This window comes from Euleptes europaea, chromosome 8 (assembly GCF_029931775.1).
Source record: "Euleptes europaea isolate rEulEur1 chromosome 8, rEulEur1.hap1, whole genome shotgun sequence".
Lineage (NCBI taxonomy): Eukaryota > Metazoa > Chordata > Lepidosauria > Squamata > Sphaerodactylidae > Euleptes > Euleptes europaea.
The window spans coordinates 19,058,561-19,074,134 of record NC_079319.1 but is presented as its reverse complement, the minus strand read 5'-3'; the positions used below and the strand labels follow the sequence as shown (position 1 = coordinate 19,074,134).

Sequence of the window (15,574 nt, the reverse complement as noted above, 5' to 3'; positions counted from 1 at the left end):
AAGAAGAAGAAGAATTGGTTTTTATATGCCGACTTTCTCTACCACTTAAGGGAGACTCAAACCGGCTTACAGTCACCTTCCCCTCCCCACAACAGACACCCTGTGAGGTAGGTGAAGATGAAAGAATGTGACTTGCTCAAGGTCACCCAGCTGGCTTCGTGTGTAGGAGTGGGGAAACACATCCAGTTCACCAGATTAGCCTCCACCACTCATGTGGAGGAGTGGGGAATCAAACCCGTTTCTCCAGATCGTACTCCACCGCTCCAAACCACCGCTCTTAACCACTACACCACGCTGGCTTTCCAGTGGATCTAAATCACTGATTCCATCAAAATGGTGTTACTGTAGTGTGTGTGGTGTGTGTTTTTGTGTGGAGGGGAGGGGAGATGCCTGAAGTTACAGCCTGAGGGAGAACCCATATCAGAAACTAGGATGTTTGAACCAAAACAGTGACATTTATGAAATTCAGCAACATCCCTATATGCTGCCTATCAAAGGCCACAACTTTCTGAACTAGCTTTCCTGGAGGCATTTATAGGACTGCTGTGGGAAGGAAACCCACCTAAAAATCTTAGAATCCCATCCACAGGTGGCTAAGAAAACAAACAAAGAAACAAAGTTTTTTAAAAAGATGGGAAACCACCCACTGATTTGTTAATGAAGTATGAAGAAACTCCGGCCTGTTCACAGATACGGTATTGTCCCATAGAGGCCTAATGAGTTGATCTCACAAATGCAGCTAATCTACCTTCATTAATTCTAAAAAAAAATATGGACTTTTGGCTTTGTGATGGGACAACTGTAATATGTTTTCAGAGTCAGAAAAGCAGTTGTGTCTTCTCTTTCTGCATACCTATACAGACTGGTGGGTTGGGCTGCCAGAAGTACCGATTTTCTACCTGAATGCAGGTTATTCTCTCATCTCCTTGCAATTCATAGCCAGGGTCACATTGAAAAATGACTGTGTCTCCAGGCTCTCTTCCGTCCCCATTTCTGGTTCCATTCATGGGGACACCAGGATCACGACAAGCTGTTGCGACAGAGCCTAAGGAATATCAAAAGAAATATCATTTTAAGTCCATAAATCACTGCCCCCAAATCTCCAGGAATTTCCCAAACCAGTGTTGGGAACCCCAGCTGTAAAGCATATTTAAAGATCATTGCATAGTTCTGGTGGGCCAAATAATTTCCTAGGCCTCTTTTCTTTGGGGGAATTATCACAAAAATATATATAGTTCAATAAAATGCATATTTCGTGCAATTATTCATTTTATTTGCCATCTGCTTTAATTACGGAGCGGGATCACATTTTTGCAGATTTAATGTAGCGTCTCAGCACTTAGAATGCAATAGCACATAGGCTGGTAGGAAGGTTCTGCTGAACAATTTATACAAAAGTGACTTTTAATGAATCAGGAAAGGTTTATGTCATTTCGGTAAACTTTCCTCTTGTGCATTCATGATTGCCCCTGTGTATCCCAGGATAATTCATGTGGCTTTCTATTTCTTTCTTTTTCTTCTTTTTAATCGTTTGATCAGAAACATATCACACACCCGAAGCAGTCAAACACACCAAAGTCCATGGAACCTAAGCACTGTTTTCTTAGCCCTGCTGGACCCAGATTGGGGTTTAAAACTATTCAACTTGATCTCCCAAATGGCTCATTGGGCCTAGGGGCCACAACGGTATTTCAGCAGCAAACAAGCAAACAAACAAAACTTACTGAGCTATTTAATGACCAAAAAATCCTTATCTTTGCCATTTTATGCCAAACATTTGCAGAGGAGCCATAACTCATTGGTATAGAATTTTGGAGGGTGGGCTCTATTGCATTGTACCCTGCTGAGGTCCCTCTCCTCCCCAAACCCCACCCTCCCCAAGCTCCACCCCCAAAACCTCCAGTTATTTCTCAAACCAGAGCTGGCAATCCTAATGATCATCAAGACTTTTCGTAAGATCTGTGCTTTTCCAAGACAAGAACCTCCACCGCGGCTCAACCGAAGACCGGAAGTTATCACAATGCTGACTGAGGACACGGCAGTTCCAGGAGGTGAAATACTGCTTAAGAGCTAACCATAAGCACTCAGAACAATAGCTGTGCATAGACTGAATGTGTATTTAGCTTTCTTTGCTACACGGTTACTTAAAACTGGGCATTCCTGTGCTTTGTCTGTTATTTGTAAGTACATTTCCCCCTACCTTTATAATATTATCATCTTATTGCGAGCATTTTAGTGGATATTGTTTTAAAATGTCATTTTGCCTCCTTGCTCTTGTTTTGTGTTTCCTCTATCACCTATAGCCTGCCTGCCTGCCTTCAGTGTATTTGGTACTTTAAAGCCACACTGTGCGTTCTGTTATGTGCCCTGAATGCCATTGTTTCTATTAGCTATTCATTTCTCTCAACGCCTCTTTCATTGCTCCCCAGGAAAATTTGTGGAGTAAGCACAAATTCCAACAAAGTCTCTCATAACCTTGCATTCATACCTGCAATGCAGTATTGACAGAAAACGTCTTGCATGTTGCCGAGAATTAAGCTAACTCAACTCTTTATGCATATTATTATTATTGTTGTCATTGAACTGTTTAATTCCAGAGGAGTAGCCGTGTTAGTGTATTGTAGCAAAACAAAACAGAAGTGGCACCTGAAAGACTAACCAAATTTTATTCCAGCGTGTGCTTTCACCAGGCAAAGCTCATTTCTTCAGATGCCTGTTGAACCTGTTGTACAGCAAAATCTGCTTTGATAGCTGAAGTACATCTTGTTTTATCTGGCCAAGGGCCGCAAATAAACTATCTATCGATAGCTGAAATAGCTGACAAAGAACACAATCTGTGCCCTGTGCTTTGAAGAATAAAATGGCTATTCTGCTGTCAAGAATCCTTTTCTACCATGGAAGAGTACGGTGGAAGCCTGGACAAAGTCACATGACATAAAATGCTTTATGTCCCTACTCAAAAACTAATAGTTGACGGGGCCCATATTTTCAACTGACCAAGGCTAGAAACATTGACCCCAGACACTGACTCATGTCAAAGAAGAAGAAGAAGACAGTGACGATGATGCAGGGGAGACACTTTCATCATGGTTTCAGTTGGAAGAAAGAGATTGAGGTACATAATGATACATGTGGGGAGGAATCACAGTGATCCTCTGTGTGCTAGGGTTGCCAAGTGCAAACCCCCGCCAATCCACCTGGCCACCCACTGACCAGCTGAGGGTCGGCGGGCAATCTGTGCAGGCAGGGACAGGTCACTTCCGGATCACATCCCAAAGTGCTGCATTGCAAAGGGCCGGTTTCCACTCAAACTCCATTTGAGTGGCAAAAGGCCCCTTGTGGTGCATTTTACACCCGGAAGTGCCGCATCGCAACAGGCCTTTACCACTCAAACTGGGAGTTTGAGTGGAAACCGGCCCTTTGCAATGCAGCACTTCCGGGAGCGTGCGACTCCCCCCCCACTCCAAAAACCTCCTGCTGAAAAAGAAGAGGGACCTGGTAAGCCTATCTGTGTACATATCTAGTTTTTTAAAGAAGGCTGTACAAATTAAACAATACAGATTTTATCAAGCTAACTTAATCCACATGAGAAGCAGAAGGCAGAAGGCATCAGGACGCTCCAACAACAGGGACATCTATCAAGCTTAGAGTATAATTCTATGAAACGAATGATGTTTATTACACCAAGAACCTTTCCAAGGAGAAATTCAGGCCTTGCAAAATCCCCCTCTCCCCCCATTTCATAAAAGTGTCACCAGTTGGCAGAAATCGGCACACTAGCAAGAATAACAATCTCACAGTCAACATTAACATTGGTGGTAGTGCTTTGGCAACATAATACTGTCCTTTAAGTATTGTAACAACTTTTAAACCTCAATATTCTTCTACCATTAAAGCAAAACCTAATTACGTTCTTTATTTCCTTTCCCCTTTATTCTGACAGTTTACTCGTGTTGCACTTGTCCGGGTTTTGAATTTTAGCTTCAATCTGAACTGTACAAGACGTTTTAAAAGCTTTGCACAAGCCCATTGAGTTACTTTGTGTTGCTTTATGTAATCTGTTTTAGAATCACATCTGCCTTCTTCGTAACTACTTCACATTCATGACTCATCGCCATCCTTTGATGAATAAATCCCCAAGTTTCTCTTTCTTCTACCATCTCTAAAATATGAGTTTTGTGCAGGAAAGAAAAATCAAATTATTCTCCAAATGCTTTTCTTATACTTTCAACTATCAAATGTCATCCCTTTTCAATTACTTGGATGCATGAAGCTATCTGGTTCTCTCTGTATAATCTTCCTATCCTGTCTATTCCAACAATGTCATCATTAGCAAATTTCATGAATCTGTTGCATTATTAATGGCTTAGGTCATGCCAAGAAATATATATATATATATATATATATATATATATAATGTTTTCAAGGCTAATTTACAATCATTTCACTGATAAATGTTCTGGGCAAAAGCTTTAGCACCCTATTCTCCTCTCAGCAAGTTTTTCATGTGCTTTATTGTTCTTTTTTTAATTGCCATTGTCTCTACCTGGTGTGGCTGAAACCCTCAACGATTTAAAAATGAATTTTCGGGTTATAAAGAAAAAAGAAAAAAAGCACGTCATAGAATCATAGAGTTGGAAGGGACCACCAGGGTCATCAAGTCCAAACCCCTGCACAATGCAGGAAATTCACAACTACCTCCCACCCACACCTAGTGACCAGAAGATGGCCAAGATGCCCTCCCTCTCATCACCTGCCTAAGATCACAGAATCAGCATTGCTGACAGATGGCCATCTAACCTCTTCTTAAAAACCTCCAGGGAAGGAGAGATTACCACCTCCCGTCTGTCAGCTTCATTTTAATATTGTAGTATGTTTTGTTTTAAATTTCCAAACTACTGATTGTGGTGTGAGGAAGTCCTTCATTATAAACTTTCAGCAATAAACCTAATAAAAGTAAAATATTTCAGCTGCAAGAAACTCTGATAGCGAACATGAAAAGAAGCCATATTAATTTTTTAAAAGTGATTCAACATTTCAGGGAAGCCAAAATCCCTGTGAGAATTCTACTGGTGCTCCTGCTATGCCTAAACATGTGTTAGTTTATTTTCTTACTGGATAGGCAAACACATATAATTTATGGGCAAAAAAGTCATACTTCTGAGGAAACAGTGGAGAACAGAAGCTTATTGAACTTCACAGGTTGCCCAATAAATACACCGGCAGAGGAACTGGGGTGGAGGAGCACTCATCCAGAGTTTCCCTGATCATTACAGACTGTTATTGTCTGGACAGATCCATAAAACACACATAATGAGGACTGAGCTGTGCTCTTTATGGGAGATCCCATAAGATCCCAACTGCATCACCAAACATCTTTTTAAAGCTTAAAAAAACAAACTGCAGGGGCCCCAATTTGGTTTAGGGCCATGGCATGGGAAAAGAGGAGTTTATTAACTTTTGCTCTCATACCACTTTAGAATAGAAATCTGCTTCTCTGCAAGCTGCTATAAGCCTGAGGTGGGGAAGACAAAGACCCAAATTGTGCCTCGGCCCCCTTTTCTGTATGTGTGTGGTTTATTTCGGGGGGGGGGGGGATGTACAGGGCAAACTGTCAAACCCTCTGTGCTACAGATGAGAGAAATACCCCATGCTTCTCTGTGACTGCTTTTAACATTAATACAAAATACATCAGAATCCAATCATGGAACTCCTGTGTAACTTGCAGCCCAGCCTTTATCCCATTTTAAACCTGGTCAGCACTAGTCATTGACAAAGAGGAGGAGGAGGAGGAAGAAGAGTTGGTTTTTATATGCCGATGTTCTCTACCACTTAAGGAAGAATCAAATCGGCTTACAATCAACTTCCCTTCCCTCCCCCTCCCCACAACAGACACCCTGTGAGGAAGTTGGGTTGAGAGAGTTTGGAGAGAACTGTGACTATCCCAAGGTCACCCAGCTGGCTTCATGTGTAGGAATGGGGAAACCAACCTGGTTCACCAGATTAGCATCCACCACTCATTTGGAGGAGTGGGGAACCAAACCCGGATCTCCAGATTAGAGTCCACCGCTCCAAACCACCACTCTTAAACACTACATGTCATGAGGCAGGAAGGCCCAATCAAGCTAAAGCTGTCCACCTAGTCTGCAACAACCTTCTTAGACCTACACGTGTAAGGGAGACCAGAACCATATCATCAACATATAGGAGGACTGATATTTTCTTAGAGCCTAAAGAGGGAGATTTACAGATTCAGTGGGTTATAGATCAAATCAAGCCTGAACTGACCCTAGAAGCTAAAATGGCTAAACTGAGGCTGTCGTATTTTGGTCAAGTCATGAGACGACAAGAGTCACTGGAAAAGACAGTCATGCTAGGAAAAGTTGAGGGCAGCAGGAAAAGAGGAAGACCCAACAAGAGATGGATTGACTCAATAAAGGAAGCCACAGCCCTCAATTTGCAAGATCTGAGTAAGGCTGTCAAAGATAGGACATTTTGGAGGACTTTCATTCATTGGGTCGCGGCACTTAACACACACACAAAGAGGGAGAAACGAACTCAGAGCCAGATAGCTTTGGGATGATGTTATTTAGATATAAATTAAACAGCAGGAGGGATTCTTTACACAAAATGATGTGCAAAGTGTGTATGTGTGCGTGCATGTGTGTATACAGGTTGAAAGTTTAGACTGTATCTGGGAAGCAGATCAAAGCTGATAATCTAGACACAGGATTGATATATTGGGATACGTCTGGCTGTCAGTGTGGAATAAAGAAGCTCAAAAGCTTATCCATAAAGCTACAGGATCACTGAAGTCTGTGCAGACTCAGGGACTGAAAAGTAAAGTTCAAGGGCCCATGAGAATGTACAAGGACTTTACAACTGATCATGCTGCAGTAGTTTAAACTCATAACTGGCCTGTCACAACTAGAAGTTCTGTGGCACAGTCAATACAGTGGATCCTTATGTAGCCTTAAGCACCGAAAAGTGTTTCATCTTATGTTATCACACATGTGGGGAAAATGTTCACGTGGTATAAAAATGCTACACAGCTTTGATTCAGGAATTCCCAACATATATTACTTTGGGTATTTGTAATAGCAAAGGGGGTGGGGAATAGAATACATACTATAATCCAAATCTTCAAAGAATTTTAACTGTCAACAATTCAAAGCTGAATCATCCTAATGATTACTATGGCAACACTTTGATTTCTTGCACACCATTTGGATCAGATGTCAACTTTAAAAGAATTTAATGAAAGGGAAAGGATTAACGAAAGGGAAAGGATTAATGAGAAAGATAAAGACAATTCTCTCAGAAATGGAGTGTAAGATTATTTTTACCCTTTGATATTATGATTCTGCATTTGGGTCAGGGGGAAAAAAGCATTTTTTGTGGTTGAATAAAATATATATTTTGCTTCATCCGAAAGGAAGGCTGAGAATCTTGAATAACTTCAACCAGACAGCAAGGAAATGCCAGCTAATGTCTCGGACTCACTAATTTCACTTTGAGAGGGCCACTGTTTCACCTCAGAGGTGTGGTGTGTATTTCTGCATTTCATGAATAAGACAAACACAGACTCCTTCAAATGTGTGTGTATGTGGGGGAACCTAGTTAACATGTCCAATGTTAGAATCTGTTTTTTAACTCTGCCACAGAAACATTCAGAAGGACAAAGATGCCCTCTGTACTGACCTGATATAGCCTAATGTTCACATTCATGTTTGATGTGGACTATAACAGCAAAGCCGAAGGAGGCAGCCTTCTCACTTCTTCTTTTAAACTAGCCTTGTCCAAATTACTCGGTGTTGCACTTGCAAAAGGGAAAAATGTCAACTGACAGAAAATATTTAAAAATGTTTTTCAGGGGGAAAGCTCATTTCTCAAACTGGCATGGGTCTTGGGCAGGGGACAGGATTGTGTCACTGGTCACCAGCAATCTCACAGACATCACCCAACATGTGTCCATACCTTCATATAACAATATTCAGCACAACATTCACAACAGACCGGCTAACGGGTGGAAGAGTTATATTTTCCCACTGACAAACAACTGCAAGAAGAAGAAGAAGAAGAAGAAGAAGAAGAAGAAGAAGAAGAAGAAGAAGAAGTAAAAGGAGATAGCAGCACAATAGAGGAGATTCATGCAGGGAGGAGGATATCTGGATACAAGTTTGATATTTATCATGCTACAGGCTGACGGTAGGGTTGCCAGGTCCCTCTTCGTCACTGGCGGGAGGTTTTTTGGGAAGAGCCTGAGAAGGGCAGGGTTTGGGCAGGAGAGAGACTTCAGTGCCATAGAGTCCAATTACCAAAGTGGCCATTTTCTCCAGGTGAACTGATCTCCATTGGCTGGAGATCAGTTGAGTAGCAGATCTCCAGCTACCACCTGGAGGCTGGCAACCCTAACTGACAGTCTAGAAAAAGGCTTTATCTGTTTCTCTTATTCACAAATGTCTTTCTTATTCACAAACAGAGACGGTAGGGATGTCAAGAGAAATTCTCTTCATTCCTCTTTACCCAATTTCTCCCTGAAATTCTTTCCCTCTTTTTAAAGAATCTGGAGTCAGTTTGGTTTAGACCAAATAGAAATTTGAAGAGAAGGGGGGCGGGAAAGGGAGCGTCTGCAAAAATTCGGAATTTTGCTCTGATATGCTCAGAGGAAGACAATGGGTGCTTTCACACATGCAGAATAATGCACTTTCAATCCACTTTTGATGCACTTTAATGATCGTTTGCAAGTGGAGTTTGCATTGGAAAAGTGCACTGGAAGTGGATTGAAAGTGCATTATTTGGCATGTGTAAAAGCGCCCATTGTCTCTCCAAACCTTCCTCTCCTCCTGCTAGAACAGGGGTGGGGAACCTTTTTTTCTGTCAAGGGCCATTTGCATATTTATAACATCGTTCGGAGGGGCATACCGGGCGTAGATCTCCTGGTGGGGGGGGAGAAGCTAGGGTTGCCAGGTCCTCTTCACCACTGGTGGGAGGTTTTGGGGTGGAGCCTGAGGAGGGCGGGGTTTGGGGAGGAAGACTGCATAGCCATAGAGCCCAATGGCCCAGTGGCCATTTTCTCCAGGGGAACTGATCTCTATTGGTTGGAGATCAGTTGTAATAGCAGGAGATCTTCAGCCACCACCTGGAGATTGGCAACCCTAAGGGAAGCTATGCAGAGAAGGCTTGGAGGGTGCCTCTGCTCCCCCAGGTCTTCCCCCTCCTCCCAGGTGGGAGGGCATCCAGTGGCGGGCCCAGGCAACCGAGGTGCCAGGGGGGCGCAGCTTGCAGCCTGTGGTCGATCTGCAGGGAAAGAAGGAAGAAAGGAAGGAAAGAAGGAAGGAAAGAAGGACAGAAAGAAGGAAGGAAGGAAGCAGGGAAAGAAGGAAGGAAAGAAAGAGAAAGAAAAAAAGGGAAGGAGAGAAAAAAATAGAGAAAGACGGGGGGAGAAAGAAAGAGACAGAAAAAGAGGAGAGAAAGAATAGGAGAGAGAGTGACAGAAAAAGAAAGAAAAGAGAGAAAAGCCTTCGCACACACACACACACAGCCGGCTCCATGCGACCGGGCTTCAGCCTTCCCACCTCCCCACCTCCCTGATTAACAGCTGACAGTCGGTGAGAGGGGGTTTAAAGGGGCCGCAGGGTTCCTGCACACTGCGGCTTCAGGGAGGGCTGTGCTGCGCTGTGTTTCTCTGGCAGGGCCCTGGAGTTCCTGGGGGCCACAGAAAATGGCCTCGGGGGCCGTAAACGGCCCGGGGGCCGGACGTTCCCCATCCCTGTGCTAGAACATCATTTTGTAGCATGTAACATTTAAAAAAACAAAAACCTGTAAGGGCTGGAGTTACAACAGGGAAATTTCGCTTTAAAGGGAAATGGAAGAGAAATGACTCTTTTATAAAGAGAAAAGAAAGAGAATAAGATAAATCAATGGCCATATCTAAAAAAAAAACTTAATTTCAGGGGGGAGGAAATTAAAATCCCCATAACAGCACTCGGAGAAAGCAGATATGCCACACAGCATTTGGCCAGTAGTACGTGGGGATCTAACATGCACAGCAAATTCAGTCATATAGAAGGGCAACTGTGGAACAAATATAGGAAACGGCTATTACGTCACAAAAAAGCCTACGAGGAAAGAGGTGTGCTTGTTGGGTTAACCGGCTTTCTCTTTTTAATCTTCTCTGTATCGTTCCCATTTTAGTATATGTGCTGCCGAAGCGAGCACACCGACTTTCTCTTTTTGTGGTTTAGTACAAAAGCACGGAATTGAAGGCACAGACAACCGCTGACTGCCCTCACCCTATGGCTCTTCCCAACATGCTGAAGAGATTAAGGGCTTACTGCCCTCTTGTTTGCCCTTTCTTCTGTTGAGGAGTCTTCAGAAAACAGGGGGCTGTGCTTCACATTTAAGTGAAAAGGCAGTTTGTAATTTGAAGGGGGGAAAAAGGCATTCTCAGCAAGCTTGCTGCAAAACCCCCCAGAAACTTCCACATCAGCAAGAAGAACTATTACAGTGTATTCCTGAGACGAATGCCTGCACCGGTTATAGGAGGCATCTAAAAAGGTGGCATATCTCTTGAAAATAAAAAAGGGCATTCCCGGCCTGAAAGGCCTTTGGAGGCCACCTAAAGGCGGCTCCTCCCCCAGCCCGGCACCGGAACAACCGGGGAATGCCTTCCGGGATGTCGGGACACCCCCGGGGCATTAGCGTGGGCTTTAACGCCGGTGGGATGCTGGCGGAAGGCCCTGTCGGTGTCTTAGGGTGGCGCTGCCACAGCAGCACCAGCGCCCGGTGCCTGGGCTTTCCAGACGGCATTGGGACCACTTTCGCCGCTCAGGCACAGGAATGAGCTGTTAGGAATCTATTCAGAGGCCAGACACAGACTGAGGATAGGAGTCACAGTCCATGACCATGAAAATTCCAGAGGAAATCCTTACAAAGTTTTAATGTGTTGTTGAGGCATTATAATTTTCTAATTTATTTAAAACTGCACAGCGGGCTGCATTTTGTCAAGCTGCAAACTTTAGCATCGGCATGGTCGGCCGGCGAACGTCCCTTGTTCAGCGCTTGCGACTGGAATGAAGTGCCTGATGGGTTCACTTTGCTTGGGTGCTGATGAAGTTTGTGTTTAGCACCTCTGAGCCTGTCTAGTACCTGCTAGTGCCACAGGGTCACTTTGGGGATATTAACAAACGAATTGGCTTGATGTGGTTGCCATCTATATTTATGCATGTATTCATTTATTTGAAATTGCTGCTATTACACCATTACACTACTGTTCTGCTACTATTTCTAGCATTCGCCAACATTCCTGATGTCATGGTGTAATAGCCCTGACTTGCTCAAACAAAACTAAACAACAACAAAAAGCAGGTACACTTCTGAGGACAATGGCAAACAGAGGGGGCGGGAGCAGGCGCTGAAGGCAAAGAGGGACATATAACTCATTTCAGTTCAAGTGAAATGTTTGTATTGCTGCTGTGTGCCTTCTGGCAAGGTGAGGGGGCAGCCACTAAGACCTAACAGCACTTCTCCCTCTGCTGACTTACATTGGGAATGTATAGAATCATAGAGTTGGAATGGGCCATACAGGCCATTGTCCAACCCCCTGTTCAATGGAGGATCAGCCTAGAGCATCCCTGACAAGTGTTCATCCAACCGCTGCTTCAAGACTGCCAGTGAGGGAGATTCCACTGCTGAACAAGTCTTATTTTACTTTAATAATACTGCTCATACAGTCAATTCAGCTCTGAACAGTGTCACACTAAGACGAACCACTCATACTGTAAAAATTGCTTTCCTAATATCCAACCGGTATCTTTCTGCCCATAATTTAACACCATTATTGTGAGTCCTATCCTCTGCTGCCGACAGGAACAGCTCCTTGCCCTCCTCTAAGTGACAGCCCTTCAAATAGAGAGAGCAATCATGTTTCCCCCCTCAGCCTCTTCTCCAGACTTTCATATCTTTATAAGTTTCATACCTTTTGGTTTGAGATGTTCAGCACTATTGAACCATGGTACCAGAAATGTGATATGATGATAGAAATAATGCTGCTGCAATAACGCCAATTTCGATTAAAAACAAACAAAACAAAGCTGCTGAGTGGGGGCAAGAAGTTCCGATGGAGGTTGACATCCAGAACTATGCCATCCAATACATGCAAGACAGCAGTGTAATTATACCACACAAATGCATCTGAATTTATTTGGACGAAGCCAAACAGCTCCGCCAAACCAATGGAAAAAGAAGAAGAAGAAGAAGCAGAAGAAGCAGAAGCGGGAGGAGGAGGAGGTTTTTACATGCCGACATTCTCCACCACTTAAGGAAGAATCAAACCAGCTTACAATCACCTTCCCTTCCCCTCCCCACAACAGACACCCTGTGAGGTAGGTGAGGCTGGCGAGTGTGACTAGCCCAAGGTCACCCAGCTGGCTTCATAGGAGGAGTAAGGAAACAAATCCAGTTCACCAGATTAGCCTCCACCGCTCATGTGGAGGAGTGGGGAATCAAACCCGGTTCTCCAGATTAGAGTCTACTGCTCCAAACCACCGCTCTTAACCACTACACCATGCTGGCTCACAAGCAGAATATGAGCCAAACTAGTGGGTGCTTGATCTTTAGGTCTATGGCATAATACAGTTTACATAAACAGTTTTTTAAAGTGATTATAATGTAATATAAGGTTTAGTCTCTGGTAGTTTCCCCCACCCTTTTTGTTGTGTATATTGTATTTTCTCATTTATTTTCCTTATATAAATAAACATTTCCAGAAGCGAATAGCAAAGTCTATGGCTAGGATTCAAAAGCCTGTTCACAGTGTTTAAGGGGGGCAAGAGTTTGCAGTCCCCCTCCCCACAACAGGTCCTCACCATTTACTTCATGAACAAAATTCCCTCTTCCATATTCCAAAGCAATAATGAAACTCAACCATCCTCACAAACAACCAAGTAGTTAAAAGATCACCCTGCTCCCTCTTGAACTACACAAAAGCCTAGCATACAGATTAATAAAACGGGAACCATTCTAGATACATGTGTACATATTCACTTACTTGAAAACTGAATGGCAAATCCCGACTTGCTGATATAGAAGTCCGTGTCAAATTGAATTGTTACTATGTTGAGAGTGCTGTGGATGCCTTCAGGAATAAGAGAACCGCTAATTTCTTTTAGTAACATGTCATTTTCAGGTGGGCCATCCCAGACACGGAGTATATCATGAGATGCTTCAGTGTCAAAGGCAAGAAACTGGAGGCTGTTAGAAACAACAAGGATTTACCTTTCCGTTGCATCACTAATTACAAGAAAATAATTGTAATATGTCAATAAGTTTACATATCATGGTTTGGGTTGCACCGAAAATTTCTGCAGGCAGAAGGATTTCCGTCTCCAGAAGAATGATTTCCTTGCCTCCCCTTCCCGTTGCAGGCTGCAGACCTCAAAATACTTATCTTGGGTGATGTGAGAACCCCCAGGAATAGTTGGGGGTGGGGAGCTGAAGGTCTGATGGGAGAAATTAGGGAAAACTGCCCCCCCCACTTGTACACATGGAAGTTTTAAGTGGGATAGGTTATAACTTTGAAGCTGACCAACTCTGTAAACCTAATGGGGGGTCAGGTAGTATAAAGGAACTGTAAGTTCTCTCCTCTGCTATGGTGCAATCGGCCATTCCTTTATAATATTTTATTATATTTGCCATCATCACATCTGACTTACGGTGACCCCTGGTGGGGTTTTCAAGGCAAGAGATGTTTAGAGGTAGTTTGCCATTGCCTGCCTCCACATCATGACCCTGGTATTCCTTGGACGTCTCCCACCCAAATACTTGCCCGGGTTGACCCTGCTTAGCTTCTGAGGTTTGATGAGATCAGGCTAGCCTTGCCTATCTAAGTATGAGCATATTGAGGCTTTATAGTATGCATGCACTAATTAATTATTTCTGGGGGATCAAAAAAAATTGAGGAGGGGGTGTCTAATATATTCTGCAGGTCATTTTGAGCACCAGCTTTATGGAATGCTCAGAAGAGATGGTTGCTATGCAAAAACAGGGCTTCTTTTATTTCTTCCCCCTCACATCCTAAAACGGTATAGCTGTTTCCAAAAGTCCGACTGCAGACTGAAGAGGGATGGGGGGTTTCCAGCAAAACATTAATCAGAAAATTGTCCAGATTTTTTTGAGAGAAAAACATATGGTGATGCTCTAAACAGAGTATGATCTGATTTCACATATTTATTTTGATTTATATTTCATAAACACATTTTTTTTAAAGTACCCCGTGTTAATTTTCCGTCATAATAACATGAAATACTTGATCTGAAGTACCTGATATGGAAAAAAAAGATAAATAAAGTGCGGTTTAAAAATTATATTAAAACAAATGTAAAGCTTTATGTGAAAATGTAGTATGCACTTCCTGCATATTGTTTACATTTAAGGGAAGATTAAAAAAAAAACACTCCTGAAGGCACTGGAACCTGTTGACACACTAAGTTTAGCATAGTGTCACATCTCAGAATTACCCTGGAGGAGAAGGGTTTGTCACATTCCAGAATACCTTAACCCCAGGGGAGAAGGGAGGGTAGCAGGGGTGCAATTCTAAGGGAAACATGGGCACAGCTGCAGGTAGGGTTGCCAGGTCCCTCTTTGGCACCAGTGGGAGGTTTTCTGGGGTGGAGCCTGAGGAGGGCGGGGTTTGGGAGGGGAGGGACTTCAATGTCATAGTCCAATTGCCAAAGCAGCCATTTTCTCCAGGTGAACTGATCAGATGGAGATCTGTTGTCATAGCAGGAGATCTCCAGCTAATACCTGGAGGTTGGCAACCCTAGCTGCAGGGAAGTGGGACGAGCAAGGTAGGGTTGCAGGTAGGGTTGCCAGCTCGGGGCTGGGAAATACCTGCAGATGTTGGGTGTGGAGCCTGGGGAGGGTGGGGTTTAGAGAGGGGAGGGACTTCAATGCTATAGAATACAATTTCCAAAGTGGCCATTTTCTCCAAATGAACTGGTCTCTGTCACCTGGAGATCAGCTGTAATAGCAGGAGATCTCTAGCTATCACCTGGAGGTTGGCTACCCTATCCGCAGGGGTAGCTAAGGAAAAGACGGGAGGGGGGGGTGATAGCCACCATTAGTTCCCTGTGAAGTACAGGCCTCCTTTGGTATAGATAATGTCCATGGCAGAAAGGGTTTCCTCAGGAGTAACTAAGGGAGACAGGAACTGGGAGCGGCCAGAAAACTTTGGGGAGGGGGAATAAAAGGCTGCAGCAGAAGATAGTGTGGGAGGAAACAGTTAGCTAGCACAGGTGGGAAGGTGGGTCAGCCAGTAGTCAGTAAGGATAGGAAGAATCTTGGAGAAATTACGACTCAGTGAGACCTGGGAGGCATTATTTGTGCCCAGGTATACAGCATGGATATTGCTAGTCCAGCCACCTCAGGGCTTAACCCTGCTGGAAGGAGGCAGCAGCCTGAAGCCATTCTGGAACCAAGGTTGAAGCAAGTGGAAGGGATAATTGGGGGACTGGCCTCCTGGCTGGAGCGGCATTGTTAACTGCATTTGTCAACTGTTATAGGTGGCTGAACT

At 43.7% G+C, this 15,574-nt stretch overlaps 1 protein-coding gene across 1 annotated transcript in view; it reads right to left on the bottom strand.

Annotated features, from left to right (window-relative positions):
• Positions 1 to 15,574, bottom strand: part of CSMD3 (CUB and Sushi multiple domains 3) — a 712,581-nt gene that overhangs the window by 197,415 nt on the left and 499,592 nt on the right. The window contains exons 27-28 of the mRNA XM_056854045.1: positions 13,052 to 13,254; positions 854 to 1,045 (exon numbers count right to left, since the gene is read on the bottom strand). Of these exons, the coding sequence (XP_056710023.1) occupies positions 854 to 1,045; positions 13,052 to 13,254 (395 nt within the window). The remainder of the gene's footprint in view (positions 1 to 853; positions 1,046 to 13,051; positions 13,255 to 15,574) is intronic.